Genomic DNA, 16,655 nt, shown 5'->3' on the forward strand with positions numbered 1-16,655 from the left:
GGTAGGGGTCCACACGTTTGGCCCGAATGGAGGCACAGGGTGGGCCAAGACGGGGACGCGGGCCTGGAAGGGACAGCTGGAGAGGAAAAGGGGACAAGAGCGAGCTGAGGAGAGGGAGAGGCATTTGAGAATTGGAGAGAGCCGGACAGTTGTTGAGAACCGACGAGCGCCAGCTAGAAAGTTGGCAAGCGCCCACAAGGAGGTTGCTCAGAGATGCAGTGCGTCAGACAGAAAGGTGAAGCGGGCAAGAGAGAAAGTTGTAGAGAGCTGACACAACCGAAAGGCACCACGGAAACCATGAGAACCAAAGGAAAACAGACAACAGAAGACAGGTGCTTTTTGAGTGCTTTTTTTTTGAACCCACACAGACTTTAAATTTTTTTCATTCATTTGTTGTTTTTGCTTTGTTTTTGTCTCTCGTTCCAGATGAGAGCAGAGCACAAGGCAGAAGAATAAAGGGTACACACCACAATCTCAAACCAGGTTGGTTGGGGTTTTTTTGTTCTTTTTTTGTCATTTTTTTAATGTTTTAGGTTTTTTTTTCATTAAAACATGCAAGCATTTTTTTTCAAACCCGTGAGACAAAAGTTTTGCAGAGAAAAAATATTACAATTGCAGTCAAGCCAGGGATTAAGTTCTAAACCTTCCGCAGGAGATGAAAATATCTTGTGGCTCTTTCCTGTTTTTTTTCTGAGCATGGATTTCACCTGATAAATATTCATGCTTGCTGAGACAAACTGTGTGCTCCTATCAAATTCTAGTCTTTGATCTTTTTGCTGATGGGCACAATGAATGAGATGAAGAATGACTATTTTTTCGTTTTAGTGTAATTTCACCCCAGTATTTTAGCCCCAAAATATTTATTCTTACTGAGACGAATTGTTTGGTCCTATGGGACTAAATCCTAATCTATTTTGCTGGTGGATGAGTTGTATTGGGATGAATCTGACCATTAATTTTAAGGAGGGATAGCTGTGTTCTTCTCCCGATTTGGTAAATTCTGAAGTCTAACCCTTGCTGGTGAATCTTCATCTTTTTATAGGGGACAGGGAAGTTCAACCTGATATTTTTAAGCCACAAATTGTGCTAGATTTGATTGTGCATTATCTCCAAGAGGCAGAAGGTGCCCCAGTGGCTGAGAGGTGAAACAAGACAAATTCAGTCCAGAAACAAGGGACAAATTTTTTCATGGCAGTGTGGCCAACTCTGGAGATTTTCGTTGCAACTCTCTCGACAGCTGGCACTCACTCTAAAGCCCCAGTGTCCTGTGATGATGGGGGAATCTCAGCTGTCAAATTGTTTTTTAAAAACCAAGTTTTTAGTCAATAGGGTTGCAGAGAAAAGCTCCAAAATGCAGTGTTAACAAAATGGAAGGCCGATAACCTAACATTTGGTATATTTTAAAGCTGATCTCATATGCTTTCAAGATTCAGCGTCAACAACATGAAAGATGCAACAGATTCTCCATAGCATGGCACCATTTAGCTTGACATTGGCTGTGTCTCTACAGGCTACCCTCTTGCTCAAACTCAAAGTAATGCAGGAATCACGGGCGGAGTGGGGTGGGGGAAAATTCTCTGGGTTGTGTCAGACTGGATGATCTCTTCAGGCCTTTAATGTCTAATGAAATGAAACGTCTGCATTCTGCATATACATAATCAAACTCTCTGAAAAGCCTGGCTGGTGAGTCTATGTTAGCAAAGCAAAGCCTGGAGTTAAAAGATCTGGGTTGTCTTAAATCATTTACTTTCTAGACAATGTGCTTCAGACAAATGTAAATCACTGGGTGAAGTTCAAGGGTTGCCAGGTGAAATTCTGTGGCTTGTGCTATGCAAGAGGACAGACTACATAGCCTGCTTGAGTGGGACAAGGTTTAGCAATTAGCCGCTGGCTTTAATGACGCACATTAGGACAGACATTGAAAACCGGAAGAATCGGACAATTCATTTGCTTTCCAATGGAAAAAAAAAAGAAAGAAAGACTTAAAACAAATAGATTAAAAAATCTGAAGCAAACGCCCAGAAGTGACACTTGAATGCTCCGCAACCAGGCTGGGGGTGGGGGAGAAGCGCATTCAGAGGGAAAAAGGGAACTCAGCAGGCAAAAGGAAATGACCCGTGCTCCTCAGTTAATATTTACACACAGCAGAAGGGATGGAAGGAACGAATGGCAAAATAGGCCCAGAGGAAGAGAAGGAGAGGAGTGGGGGGGAGATGTTCCTGTTAACCAATGGGGCCTGTGAGCCTGCCGAAACTGACACGCCGGCTGAAACTGACTTTCCTGTTGAAACTGACGGGGCTGTGAATGCCTTTAACTTTATGCACGTGCTTAAATCTGAAGCCACTTATTGTTCTCGTTAAGTCCTTCGCTAAAGCAAGCCGTCCCATGGACCCCGACGGATCGACGGGCGGCCCAGATTTACACGAAGCAGCCAACGGCTCATTGAGTCTGATCCAAAGACAGAGACGCTCCGAAAGGAGGCGGTGGATTGGCCCAAAACGTCAGCTCTAGATTGGCCGTCTTGCTGGAAGACACCTGAGCTAGCCACAGGGTTTTAAGCTCCAGGCAGGGATCGGACAAGGCACTCAAAAGCCCATTGACAGGTTGGCATCTCACAGGCAGGTTTACGTGCCGCAGTGAGCAGGGATGGATTTGGTTGCACAGGACCGGAGAGGCGATGCCAGCAAATCCATCCCGTTCGTGCTCTGACCAGCTGCTTGGCTGAATCGGCACCTGCAGGCACAAAAGCGAAGCCTGTTGTGTGTTTATAAAATCCAGATCCTCGACTGTATTTCATTCAGCTCATTTCCACAGACTTCAAGGAAGTTAGGAGCCTACATAGCGTTGATGATCAGGGCCTAACAGTGCCACCACAGTCACCCCGTGCTGGCTGCTTTGTTAAATCCAGGGCCACACATAGATCTGGTAGCGTTCATGGGCGCGCCTCACACGGATGAGGTGACAGGGTCAGGAGGGCGTCTCCTGCAGGGGTCAGTCCTGGGTCCGGTATTAGCCCATCTGACATTTTCGCGAATGACTTGGCTAATGGAAAAGAGAGTGCGCTGTTCAATTTGCAGATGACCTGAGCTGGGTGGGGTGGCAAGCCCTTTGGAGGACAGGATTCAAACTCAAAACTCCCTTGACGGCTTGGAGAATTGGTCTGAAGCCAACACCAGGATGTTCAATACAGACACGTTCAAAGTACTTCACTTAGGAAGGAAAAAATCGAACGCACAGCTACAAAATGGAGACTAAGTGGGCAGGGGGTCAGATGGCTGGCAAGGCTCTGGGGGGTGACAGTGGGTCACAAATTGGAGCTGAATCAGCCATGTGATGTAGTTCTGAAAAAAGGCTAATGACGAATATCATTCTGGGGTGTATGAACAGGCGTGTCGTAGGTAAGATACGGAAGGTGATTGTCCCGCTCTGCTCAGGCCTCAGCTGGAGTCCTGTGACTTTAGGCCAGACGTGCATAAATTGCAGAGAGTCCAGAGGAGAGCAACAAAAATGAGAAAAGGTTTGGAAAACCTAACCTACGAGGGAAGGTTATGGGGCTTTGTGGAGTGGAATCCTCCACCCTGCATCCTCAGAGGGAAGGATACTGGTTTTTGGAGCACTCCCAGGGTGCCTGGCTGAGCTGGGGGGGGTAGAGAAGAGGGGTGATATGTTCTTCACTCAGTAGGTGGAATTATATCTGCCCCAGAGATACCCTGTCCATGAGGAATGGTAGAAGCTCCCCACCTTCACAGCTGTGGGAGGTGATTTAATTTGTTGGGGTTTGTATCAAGCTGGCCATGAAGGGGTGTGTTTAGGTGTCTCTGTGTGTATGTGTGAAATGCTGCCCCCTGCTTGAGGAAATCAGGCCTTGTGTGTGCGAGAACGCACTTGTGTTTTGCATGCCCCCCCGAATTGGTTCATTCTATGGTTGGGCAGGTGCATTTGCACCACCGCTCAATATTGTACATCCTCAGTTCACTATGTGCGTGTGTAGGCGTGTGATGTGTTACTATTTATCCGGCCAAAACCATCTCACAGCTCCGATCTGGAACAAAACATTGGTTCCTCTCAGGTTCAGAGAGAGGGAGGGGAAAACTCTCTCGATCCAAAATGGAGCAAATAATGGGGATGCGGGGGGGCGGGGGAAATAGAGGAGTGATAAATCCAGACAGGATCCCAGATCATGCGGTGATTGGAAAACTAATTTATTTTGGCTGTTCTTTTACATGTTTCCAAGCAGCAAAAGGGGGGAAAATGTGAGTGTTTTTTTTTCTCCAGTTCATTTGTCTTTTTAAAAATGTTTTAATGCCACACAGACCGAAAAGGGGCAGAGGAAGAGAACGGAAGTGGAAACAGGAAAGGGAGGAAGGTAAGAAAAAATGAAGATGTTATTTGTTTGTTTGTTTCTTAGCAAACACACCACAGATTACAGGAAAACAGCCCACACTGAAACAATACACAGTTCAATACCCAAAAAAAGGGAAGTTGAGGGACATCGACAACTCGGTAGGAATTTTTCTCCCGCATTTGTTTTGTTTTTTTAGTCTTTTTTTAACAGCTTTTTTTTTGTTCGCTTTTGTGTTTTGTTTAAAAAAGATCAAAAAATCTAAGTTTGGTTTGTTCTTTTTTTTTCTTTCCTGGAAGGTGTGCTGGGAATACAGACACGGTGGAATGGAGATTGTGTAGGTAGGTACAGGGATTGTGAGCACACACACAGATCACATACTATATATAACGGCTAGATCCTGGGGCCAAGCCGCAGCTGAGAGAAATGGTTAGTGGTGCTAAATCCATGGAACTATCATCATTTGTACCAGCTGGGAATCTGGCTCTGTATGCGTGTGTGTGTGTGTGTGTATGCGGTGTGTATGTGTATATTTTGTATATCAAGTATATTTTGACACACTGTGTGTATGAATACATATGTATATAGCATATTTGTGATATATGTGTGTATACATAGTTACACACATATATAGTATAGCTACTATGTATATGGGAATGTAGATATATATTTATACATAACGATACACACAGAGGATATTTTATATATTCATATATATGTGTATGTGTGTGCATATATATGCATATATAAAGGCAGATAAACTTCTATAGTAAATTTACTATATATGTATGTGTGTATTTATATACAACATATATATAAATATTATACACATAGTAAAGATATGCATATATTTTTTATATAAAGATAGATATAGACACGTATGGTATATTTCCTATACATATGTATGTGTGTATGTATATATAAATCTAAATATTTACACATATATCTATGTATATATATCTATATATGAGATATATATTATATATATGCGATATAGATATATGTATAGTAAATATACATATTGTACACGTATTATATATGTGTACTTATATTTATATATAAATATATCTGCACTCATACAGATATATAAGAAATATACTATCTATACAAACATAATAAATATGCTGTAGATGTGTCTTTATGTATCTTTATTTATATATATGAATATACAAATAAATATTAAATATCCTATAGATGTGTGTATTTATCTTAAATATATTTACTCAGACATACAGATATATAGGAAATATACTATAGATGTGTCTGTCTATGTATACTCATACACACATAAACAGTAAATATGCTGTATATTTGTGTATCTTTATATATATATATACACACACACAATAGAAATATTAAATATATTATAGAGGTTTAATTAAATATACCATATTTAATATTCATGTTTATATACACACATCTATAATATATCTAATACATACACATATATAGACATCTATAGTATATTTAATAATTATATTCACACACACACACATATATATATATACACACACATCTGTAGGATATTTAAGATACAAATACACACATATATACACATATGCATATCTATCTATCTATCTATCTATCTATCTATCATGGTACATATACATACACATTGCCTCCAATATAGTCTCACACCCACTGGGCCAGATCCCCAGCTGGTATAAAACTACCATCTTCTTTGCCTTCAGTGAAGCAAAGCTGAATGACACCAGCAGTGACCTGGCCCTATTCCATGCCCACCCCGCTTGTATAGTATATTTGGTGTGTTTGTATGTGCTCCCCACAAAACAATGTTCCTCACTCTTCTCCCTGATCTAGACAGGATGCCCGCACTCCCAGTCAGAGAGTGGGCCGGTGGGACCCACCTCAAATACAGCAGATTGACTCTCCGTGACCAGGATTTAACTACAGCTGCACTGACAGCTGTGTCTACAGCCACTGAGCTAGACACTCAAACACAGATATATAGTATACACCATATGTATCTCGATCTATCTACCTATCCACAAGATATAGTTTTATATAGCATAACTAGAATGTATATATATATATATATAATGTGTAAGTGTATATACACACACACATAATCACAAATATACATATGCACACATACACACACAATCACAGATACACACACACACACACAAAATCACAAATAAGTAAATACACACCTATGCATATACATATAGGTAGATACACATACATTAATGTATACTATATGCAGCATGCAGAAATGTGTTGTGTATAGCATGTGTGTGAATACACACACATATGTATAGAAACAGAAATACACACACACACACTATATATATGTGTGTGTGTGTGTGTGTGTGTGTGTGTGTGCGTGCACCCACGTATGTTATAAAATGCAACAGTGTGACACAGTAGTGAGGAAAACGACCTAGTGGGTAAGGACAAGGTACGGGGACAGAATTATGTCGCCCCATTGCTGGGACATTGTAAAGCAGGATTCCGGGGCAGCAGATGGTCAGGGATGATTGTGCCCCAGTTGGGTACGGGCTAGATGGGTCCTGATGGGGTGTCTCCTCATAGCCTGACCACCCCTCCATCTGGGATGAGGGACCAGCCACAGCCCCACCACGTGGTTTGTAGCAATCTAGTCCCTTCCTCTATGCCTATTCCCTCCTGAGGCCAAAGCTCTCAGTGGCGTTTGGCCACAAGATAGTTCCACCGTAGGGTGCCTTGAAGACTGTTAATACCCAGGTGTGGCTGATATTGCTCTGGGATAACCTCACCCCCCCACAAAAAACCCACTCTCCGTGCAGCATCCCAGAATAATTGCCCCAGATACTTGTAGGAATACTCCACTGTACTAGAGTAATAAACCCCAATATCATAGTGACATGGCAGCGTTTGGGGCTATTACTCCAGAATGCTGCAGTGTAATTTGGGAGGACTAGCCATTGGAGATACATTATTATTCCAGTATTTTTATCATGGCATACTTGGGAGCCATAAATACTCCAATTTCTTTAGTATTTTACAAGGGCGTATTTGGGACCGGTTATTACTGCACATTATTCCATGATTTTCTGAGGGTCTGTTAGGGACACACTATTACTTTAACTTACTATAGTATTATTATAAACATGTTTTGGGAGCCATTATTTTTCTAGGTTACTATTCTTAGAGAAGTATTTTTTAAAGAAAACAAGAATAATCTAGAGTAATATTTGTTTCCAAAGTGTGGTTGGAAGATATTATTACTCTAAATTAGTCTAGAAGTGTATTCAGAAGCCACTATTAATTAGATCACTATTTATAGAAGTTTAGTGTATACAAATGCTAGCATAATCTCGAGTGAGAATCGTTTCCAAACTGTATTTGCAAGCCATGGTTACTCTAGATTATTCTAGTATTCTTACAAAAGTGTGATTTGGAGTCATGAGTAATTTATATCATTGAAATATTTTTATAAGTGTTTTTTCAGGGAGCCATTGTTACTCAAAATTACTCTAGTATTCTTACAAGAGTGCATTTGAGAACCATTATTACTCTAGATTACTATCGTATTTTTACAAGGCTATATTTAAGTGCAACTATTAAACTATATACTCCAGGGTCTTTATAAGAGTGCTATATTTGGATAATCATTATTACTCTAGACTACCACAGTATTTTGCAGAGCTATAGTATTTGGGGACCAGTATTGCTTTAGATTACTGCAGCAATCAAATATAGCCAGTATTACTCTAGATTAGTCTTACATTTCTATAACTGTGCAGTATTTGGACATCTGTTATTACTCTAGCATTTTTATAAAAGGTATAGTATTTGGGGAGCCATTATTGCTTTATAATATTGTATTATTTTCTCCAGAGGAACAATATTTCAGCATTCACTGTTACTCTATATTGCCTCAGTATTTTCCTTAAGGATGCATTCTTTGGAAAACAGTAACATTCTAGAGTACTGCAGTATCTTTTATAAGGGTGTAATATTTGGAGGGTCAGTATTACCATAGTATACTATAGTATTTTTTCCAAATATAAAATAAAAAGGTAAAGTATTTAGGCATCCATTATAATTTATAGCAATCTAGCATTTTTATAAGAATATTGTATTAGGAGAACTACCATTACTCTGGAATACTGTAGTATTTTTTAGCTATGTATTGCTTGGCTATCCAATATTACTTTAGGTTTCTGCAATATTTTTTCAGGGGCATATTTGAACATCCCTTATTATTCTGTACTATAATTGTATTACCCACAGAGCTATTACTAATATACTCTAGTGCAATATTTGTATATGAATGCAGTATTTGGGTTTCATTGTTATTATATTCTATTCCAGGGGTTGTCAACCTTTTTCTTTCTGAGGCCCCACAAACATGCTATAAAAACTCCATGTCTCACCTGTTCCACAATAACTGGTTTTCTGCATATAAAAGCCAGGACCGGCATTAGGGGGTAGCAAGCAGGGCAGTTGCCCAGGGCCCCACGCCACAGGGGGCACTCTGAAGCTATGTTGCTCAGGCTTCTGCTTCAGCCCCGTGCAGTGGGACTTCAGCTTTCTGCCCTGGGCCCCAGCAAGTCTAACACTGGTCCTGCTTGGCGGCCCCCCTGAAACCTGCTTGTGATTCCCCAGAGGGCCCAGACCCCTAGTGGGGAACCATTGCCCTATTCTATGATTCTTTTTGAATGAGGGTATAATATTTGAGATGTTTACAATGGTGTAGATCTTGGCAAGCCATTGTTACTGAAGACTACCATAGTATTTTTCTCAAAGAGATGCTATTTGGATATCCATTTTTACTCCATATTCCTTTAATATATTTATCAAGGACGTATTTACTTGGCCACTTACTCTCACTCCAGCATATTGTATTTTTTCTTTTCTTAGGCACAATGTTGCATATTCAACATTACTCTATATAACTCTAGTATTTTTAAATAAATGTGTAGCCCATTACTCTAGAATACTATGATATTTTTCCATAGACATACAATTTAGCATTTATTACTAATAATTACCAGTCATTATGTATAGTATCCAAGCAATTTTATAAAGGTGTAGTATTTGGGCACCACTATTAGTCTAAAATACTGTGGGATTTTCCTCCCCAGAAACCTGTATGTCCGGTATTTATATATTACCTGAATGTATTATAAGGGTGTAATATTTGGGTAGCCATTATTACTCTATATTGCTGCAGAATTATTATAAGGTTGTAGTATTTGGGAGCCCTTATTTTTCTAGTATCTTATATGGTGTTTGCATTTTGGGATGCCATTATTACTCTAGTATTTTACAAGAATTTAGTATTTGGGAGCTGTTATTACTTTAGAATATTATTCTAGTGTTTTATAAGGGTGTAGTGTTTGGGAGTACTTATACGCCAGTATTTTGTGAGGGCTTAGGTTGTAGGAGCCAACATTGCACTAGGACACCACAGTAATATCCTTCCTAAGGCTGTTGTATTTGAGATCATGTATTACTATTATTACCCTCAAGTACTGTGTCATTTGCCTGGTCAGTGTACATTATTCTAGTATATTTTACAATGGCACAGTATTGTTACTCTGGAGTAGTGTAATACATTTCCTGATCATTAATAACTTAATAATATTTTTTGTTCACAGCTTGGAGTATTATTTGGTTTTGTAGCATTTCTGTAGTAATGCTCATTTCTTTTTCAATAACACCTGACATAGTGGCAACCATTCCTGGCATGTGTAATTGGAAATAGGCGTGAGCTGGAATAGCCATGTACTTCCCCAAGTCAAGCATACTGGAGTATCTTTAGAAACTGGAGTATTTTGTAGTATTCTCATATCTTCTGATGAGGGATGACTTAATCTGGACAGTTTTAACACTCTTACATACTATTGTATTGCTACTCCAGTATTCATGACTACTGTAATATCAGTACTCTAGCATTCTTGCTAGTGTAGCATAAATACTCCACTATTCCTGGGTACTGCAGTAGAAGCAGTTTGGGTTCTTGGGCACTGTAGTAGCATTGCTTTCATACATCTGGATGCAGTAACAATGATATTGAAGTATTCTGAGATATGACAGCATTCTTTGGAACGACAGTATTTGTACTCTAGCATTTTTGATATTGTAGCATTGATACTGTAGCATTGATACTATAGCATTGGAGTCTGCTGTAGCATTCCTCTATATGTTAATACAAGTACTCTAGTTTTCCTGGATACTGCAGGACTAGTATGTTACTATTAGTATTTTGGGATCGTGCTTCATTCATCCTCAGGTATAATTGGATGCTCTTGAATTCCTCAATGCTCTAGTATGAACACTGTTTCCTGTTACTCTAGTATTTTATATAGCAGTCTGTCCCCCACCCCCACCGGTGACTGACTGGTAATCATTCTGATATTCCTTAATATTTTAGTACTGATATTGTAATAGTTTGCTGCTCTAATGTTTCATATAATTCTCTGGTATTTTTTCCATAATGACTGATGGATAACGACTCATCTTTTCCTCAGTGGGCTAGTATTGACAGTGTAAGATTCAGGTACTGTAGTATTTCCTAGAAAAAACTGGTATTTTTTTTCATAACAACTGATTGGTAATCACTATGGCATTCCTTAACATTCTAGTATTGACAGGATAATATCCTGTTATGCTAGTTTCCCATGTATTTTACTGGTATTTTTCCCCTCTACTATTGGCCACACCATCCCCAGCAGAACCCAAAACACGATAGCGTTAACAAAGGACAGATCACCACATCATCCTTCCAGGCTAAGCCCTGATGTGAAGAGGAACCAGAGCTTTGGGTCACTGTGATCCCAAAGGTGGTTATGAGACAAATCGACACCCTCCTACCAGTGGTCAAGGATGTCGGAAGATCTGGGGAGAACCCAGGCATCTGGGGGATGGAGAGATGGATGGAAAGATGGCGGAGAACAAGAAACTTAGATTTGCTGACCCCCAAGGAGTGTATGTATAGGTAGCTGGAACATGTGCTGTTATATCCATTGCATGTACAATTTTTCTTTAAATTATTATATTATTATTATTATTATTATAATATTTTTTGCTTTAATTTACAACCCCAGAGTCCCCCCAATTGAGGAAGCAAGAACTACACCAAGGACCACGCAACAAATTATAATCATAATTTTCTTCTACATTACCCCAGGGATCCAGGAAGCGAGAGAGAGGGAGAGAGAGAGAGAGAGAGGGAGAGAAGGAGAGATGTTAATGGCTATTTTAATACCTTCATGGCTGGACTGGGCACCAGCAACACAACGAGCAGGGTGAGTGAAATCTTCAGCTGGCGGAAATCACAGGAGCTACATGGATTCACACCACCTGGAGATCTGGTCCTGTTGACCCCAATGGAGCGATGGCTGAGTGACCCCAGCTGGGGATCTGGCCCCATTGGCCCCAATGGAGCTACGGCCAAGTGTTCTTATTTATTTCCATTGCACAAAAAGGTGATTTATTAAATCACCATCAATATATAGAATAAGGAATTGAACCCAGGAGTCTGGGCTTCTATTTCCCCTGGCTCCATCCTGTTAGACTCCACTCCCTTCTTAGAACCAGGAATAGAACCCAGGGGTCCACAGTTCATTAGATCTCTCCATCTCCTGACGGAAACAAAGGATGTCCCTGATCCTCATGTTCACCAGAGCGTCATTCCTCTCCCGCTCTTAGACTCATCACATCTGTTTATTCACATTGGCAGGTAGCAGTCTGACAGAGATCCCTCATTGCCCTGCCAAGGGAGGTGGGGCTGGGACAGGAGAGGGATGCGGGTCGGGAGTGAGGGGCACCGGCAGAGCTGTGGGTGCGGGGGAGGCCAGGGCTGGGATAGCAGTGTTTCGACAGCCAGGGGAAGTGGGGGCCAAGACAGAAGGGAGTGGATAGACAGAGACTGCCACACACAAAATTAGCAAAGCGTGTCTCTCTCTCTCCATGGAAAGAGAAAGGCCTTGGGGATGGAGTGATGGAGAGAGAGAGACAGGAGAAGGGAGGGGACCGGCTAGAGGGGCTCCGGTGGGGCATCTCCCTCTCTGCGGTGGGAGGACGCTCTTGGGGATGACCTGCCTTGGGTGGCGATGGACAAGATATGTGTATGGGTTTCTGTGGGGTCTCAGCCTCTCTCCCCAGCTGAAGAGGGTTCATTGCAGAGCAGGTTGGGTACACCCCCGCCCCCCGCCCCATCCCCGCACTCACCCTCCGAGCCTTGCTCTGGTATTTTACAGCTTTCTTGGTGTCGGACACAGCTCTTTCCACGTAGTCAACGGAGTGCTCCACGTTATATTCAATGCGGTCAATCATCTCCCCCTGAAACAGAGAGCCCAGGTGAGGGGTAAACCAGCACAGAAAGACCAGCCATCTCATGGAATGGGACCCGGGCTCTTTCCCCTGCAGGGGGCATTGGCTCCAAAATGGGACTGGCTTGCTTAAGGGGGCAGGGAATGGGACATGGGGCCTTTCCCCTCTAGGAGGGTGCTGTAAATCAGCAGTGAATTTTATCTGAAAGCTATTCTGAGTCTTGTATGCAATGAGTTTCATGAGCCTCAGTCCAGATTCTCGTGGGAGAAGAGTCCCCGTCACAACATCACAATGGGGCCTTGGTTGGCAGCCCTTTGGAGAGAAGCCAATGGCTGAATTGGAAATCTTGTTGTGAGCTTAAAAATGCACACCATGGGACACCTTTGCAGCCCCTGATGGACTCTACAAAGCAGCCCCATTTAGTGCTTCCCGGGTGCCAGAACCTTTGAAAGATTGGTGAGCCTGTTTCAGAACTTGTAACGCTGTACATTCTGGAGCCTAGAACGTGCACCCTCGATCTACTGATGTTCTAGAAGAGTTCCAGAGTGAACCGTCACCTTATGGTAGGGTGTAAGATAGCACACCCACCATCTGGAGACTCTCTCTAGCACTTTTCCTGGCCCCAGAGTATTGGAACGCTATGGGTTCTAGATGGCAGAACACATGCAGCTGTAAGTATCTTCAGAAGCATCACCATCCAGATCTCTCTGGTTTCTAGACTGGGGAACCCATCTAACTGTCAAGTGTCCTGTGTCCCACAATGTATTATGTTCTCGACCAGTGCTCATGTCTTTCACGATCCAGAACTCTCACTGTTCTGTAATACAAAAGACCTCTGAGGTTTTAGTGGCTCAAAGGACTGACAACTTGGCTAATCCTGAAATGCTGAAGCCAACCATGGGCTCTGAAATCCAGAACGTTATCGGTTCTAGACTACCATTGCAGGTTCGGGATCATGGAGGCTTAGATTCATGAAGCTGTCAGGTTGAGGTAATAATCTCAGGGGTTCTAGGTTACAGTTCCCTGTAAATTATGGGCCATGTTTCATGGGTTCCATGATACAGAACTTTCTGGGTTTTCTAGTGCAACATCTAAGTTCTAAGGTGCAGAAGGCTGTGGATTCTAGATAATAGTTCATTCTAGGATTTATCATGCCAGAACGGTCCATAATGCATGGATTCCATAATTCAGAACACAGACTGTTGCATTTAGGTGCAGAAGGCTGGTGGATGCAGAAGGCATCTGGACAATAATCTCATGGGTTCAAGGTACAGAACCCTGTACATTCTAGAGCATAGCTCATGGGCTCCATGATCTAGAATTCTGCTGGTTGGAGATTTATTTCTGGGTTCCATGTTCCAGATAGCGGCAGGTTCTAGACTATAACTCTTGAGTGCTAAGATGCAGAATGCTCTCCACTTGAGGTAATAATCTCCTAGGTTTCACAGTATAGAACCCTATGCGTTCCAGACCATATCACATGGGTTCATTGATCCAGAACTCTCTTGGATCTAGCAAAAACGCTTGGGTTCTAAGATGCAGAAGACTGTGGATAATAGCTTATGGGCCCCATGGTTCAGAACCCTGGAACATAGCTAATGGGTTCCACAATCCAGAACTCTTCAGGTTCTAGAGTACATGGGTTCTAGGATGCAGATGACTGTGGGCTTTAGACAATAGCTCATGGGTCCCAAGGTCTAGAATCCTGTATGTGGTAGACCACAGCTCATGGATTCCACAATCTAGAACTCCGTAGGTTCTAGCCTACAGTAACTGGTTTTATGATGCAGAAGGCTGTGGATAATATGGGCCAAAAGTTCAGAACCCTGCAGGTTCTAGACCAGTGTTTCCCCTATGGTGTGCTGTCAGGCCTGAACAGGGGTGCCAAGGAATTTTTTGAAAAACTACAAAGGGGGGAAAGCTGCCTTCTGATTGGTTATCTGCCTCACTGACCTGCCTCCTCCAGGAGTGGAGCAACCAATCAGAGCTCAATATCCCTCTCTTCCCCCCTTCCCCTCCTGTGTGAGCAACGGGTTAGCTCTTCTGCCCCTCCCCTTCCCTCCTACAGATGCCAGCTGCGGGAGGGGAGGAGAAGAGCCCCTGGAGCTCAAGTTGTGCCACGGCAGAGAAAAGGTTGGGAACCACTGTTCTAGACCATCATTTATGGGTTCCACAATCTAGAACTGTTGGGGTTCTAGATCACAGTGCATAGTTTCTATGATGCAGAAGGCTGTGGGTTGTCGAAAATAGTTTCTGGGCTCCAAGATCGAGAACTCTGCTGGTTCTTAACCACAGCTCCTGTGCCCCACCATCTAGAAGGCTGCGGATTCTAGGCTGAAGCCCACTCTAGACCCAGAACACTGCAGATTCTAACCTGGCTCTCCACCAACATAGCCATGTCCACAAACATGTCATGCAGCTCGCGGATACTGGTTTCCAGTTTGATGATCTCATTATGTCGGGTCTCGATCTCATTCAGAGCCTGTTTTGTCATCTGTGAGTCCATTTTGATCTGTGGAAGCAGAAGGGAGTCTGGATTATAGAAACGAGCATCCCACCATCCCCCAGGGCCTTCTAGTGCTCAGCCATTGCTGAAATGCAGCCACTTCTGGGGTGGGGCAGCAGAGTAACAGCGCACACAGCGACGCTACATGGGGATTGCTCGCCCTGTGCTGAAATGCAACTGTCCCCAGTGGCACAGCGCCCCCCTAACACAGCGCTGGGGCATTGGGTTCAGCATTGACTGCCGGAGGGGCGGCGGGGAGTACCCGCTAGTGCTGCACTGGGCTATTGACTTGGTCTCCCATCCAAGTCTGGAACATGGGTAGCCCTGTTTTGGGTGACATCCCCGTCCTGACACTTACATCATCAGTGAAAATAGCCAGTTTGCCGCTCTCCAGCATGTCTTCGAGCTCTTCGTTGGTGGTTGTCCGGCCAGCTGTGAGGGGGATAGAAGGTCAGTGGCCTTGGCCCATTGCTCCAGGGCTGATGGAAGCAAAATCCCCCTCCCTCCACCACCGCTGATCCCCCGCTCCCTGCAGCACAGCGCCCCCTAGCGCCGCACTGGGGCATCGGGGCCGGCCCTGACTGCCCGGGGAGAGCGCCCCCTGCTGAGCCCCTGCCCCGCTCCCTGCAGCACAGCGCCCCCTAGCGCCACACTGGGGCATCGGGGCCGGCCCTGACTGCCCGGGGAGAGCGCCCCTTGCTGATCCCCCGCTCCCTGCAGCACAGCGCCCCCTAGCGCCGCACTGGGGCACTGGGGTCGCTCAGCACTTTGAGGGTGTGCGCACGCACGCACGCACACCCCCCCCCCAGGGCCCTGATTCCCACCAGCAAGGGGAAGTGCCGCACCCCCTCTCACACACACACAAAGCCACAGCTTCCCACCCTGCAACGGCCTCCCCCCGAATCCAGACATACTTATCTCCAGTTGCCTCTGGATCCGATCCTTGCAGCGGTCCCGGTATTTGGACTGGGTGGCGTTGTACTCCGTCATCACCTCCACGAACTTACGGGACAGGGTGGAGTGCTGGGGGGAAGGGAGACACTGTGAGAGACGCAGAGCGGGACTATTTCTTTTTGGTTCCCTTCGGTGGCGGAAGCTTGTGGTGCTGAGTGAGCTTGCAAGTGATCCGCCCTCGGCTTAGTGGAGGGAGGGATGCGGGGAGCTGTGATGGGAGCGAGCTGGAGAGGTGGGGAAGGAAGGGATGGAAGAGAGAGGATGGCTCTGGAACTTGATGATGCTGAGGCTAGGGCTTCAGGAGGGAGGGATATTGGGGGCGGGAAGATGGAGGGATACCTGTGTTGGGGGGGTGATGGCAGAGGGATACCCGTGTTTGGGGAGGGCGGAGGGATAACTGTGTTGGGGGGGAGTGATGGCGGAGGGACACCTGTGTTGTGGGGGGGGGTGATGGCGGAGGGATACCTATGTTGGGGGAGGGGGTGATGGTGGAGGGATACCTGTGTTGTGGGGGCGTGATGGCGGAGGGATACCTGTTTCTGGGAGGGCGAGGGTGGAGGGATATCT

The 16,655-nt window shown here is 44.0% G+C and overlaps 1 protein-coding gene and 1 long non-coding RNA gene across 8 annotated transcripts in view; one reads left to right on the plus strand and one right to left on the minus strand.

Moving 5' to 3' along the window:
• On the plus strand, positions 1-12,044 carry LOC122460761. Of its 7 annotated transcripts, none has more exons than XR_006282251.1 (5): positions 1-332; positions 427-483; positions 1,407-4,503; positions 11,026-11,291; positions 11,484-12,044. It is a non-coding gene; the product is annotated as an uncharacterized LOC122460761 (long non-coding RNA). The 7 variants fall into 7 exon arrangements; XR_006282252.1 differs by having other exon boundaries at positions 11,026-11,281; XR_006282253.1 differs by lacking the exon at positions 11,026-11,291.
• The window catches only part of STX1B (syntaxin 1B), a 26,729-nt gene continuing 18,606 nt past the window's right edge, over positions 8,533-16,655 (minus strand). Inside the window, exons 6-10 of the mRNA XM_038404823.2 lie at positions 16,049-16,157; positions 15,493-15,566; positions 15,003-15,140; positions 12,527-12,637; positions 8,533-11,469 (exon numbers count right to left, since the gene is read on the minus strand). Coding sequence (XP_038260751.1) covers positions 11,389-11,469; positions 12,527-12,637; positions 15,003-15,140; positions 15,493-15,566; positions 16,049-16,157 — 513 coding nt within the window. The 3' untranslated portion in view covers positions 8,533-11,388. The remainder of the gene's footprint in view (positions 11,470-12,526; positions 12,638-15,002; positions 15,141-15,492; positions 15,567-16,048; positions 16,158-16,655) is intronic.

Source organism: Dermochelys coriacea, chromosome 6 (assembly GCF_009764565.3).
Source record: "Dermochelys coriacea isolate rDerCor1 chromosome 6, rDerCor1.pri.v4, whole genome shotgun sequence".
Classification (NCBI taxonomy): Eukaryota; Metazoa; Chordata; order Testudines; family Dermochelyidae; genus Dermochelys; species Dermochelys coriacea.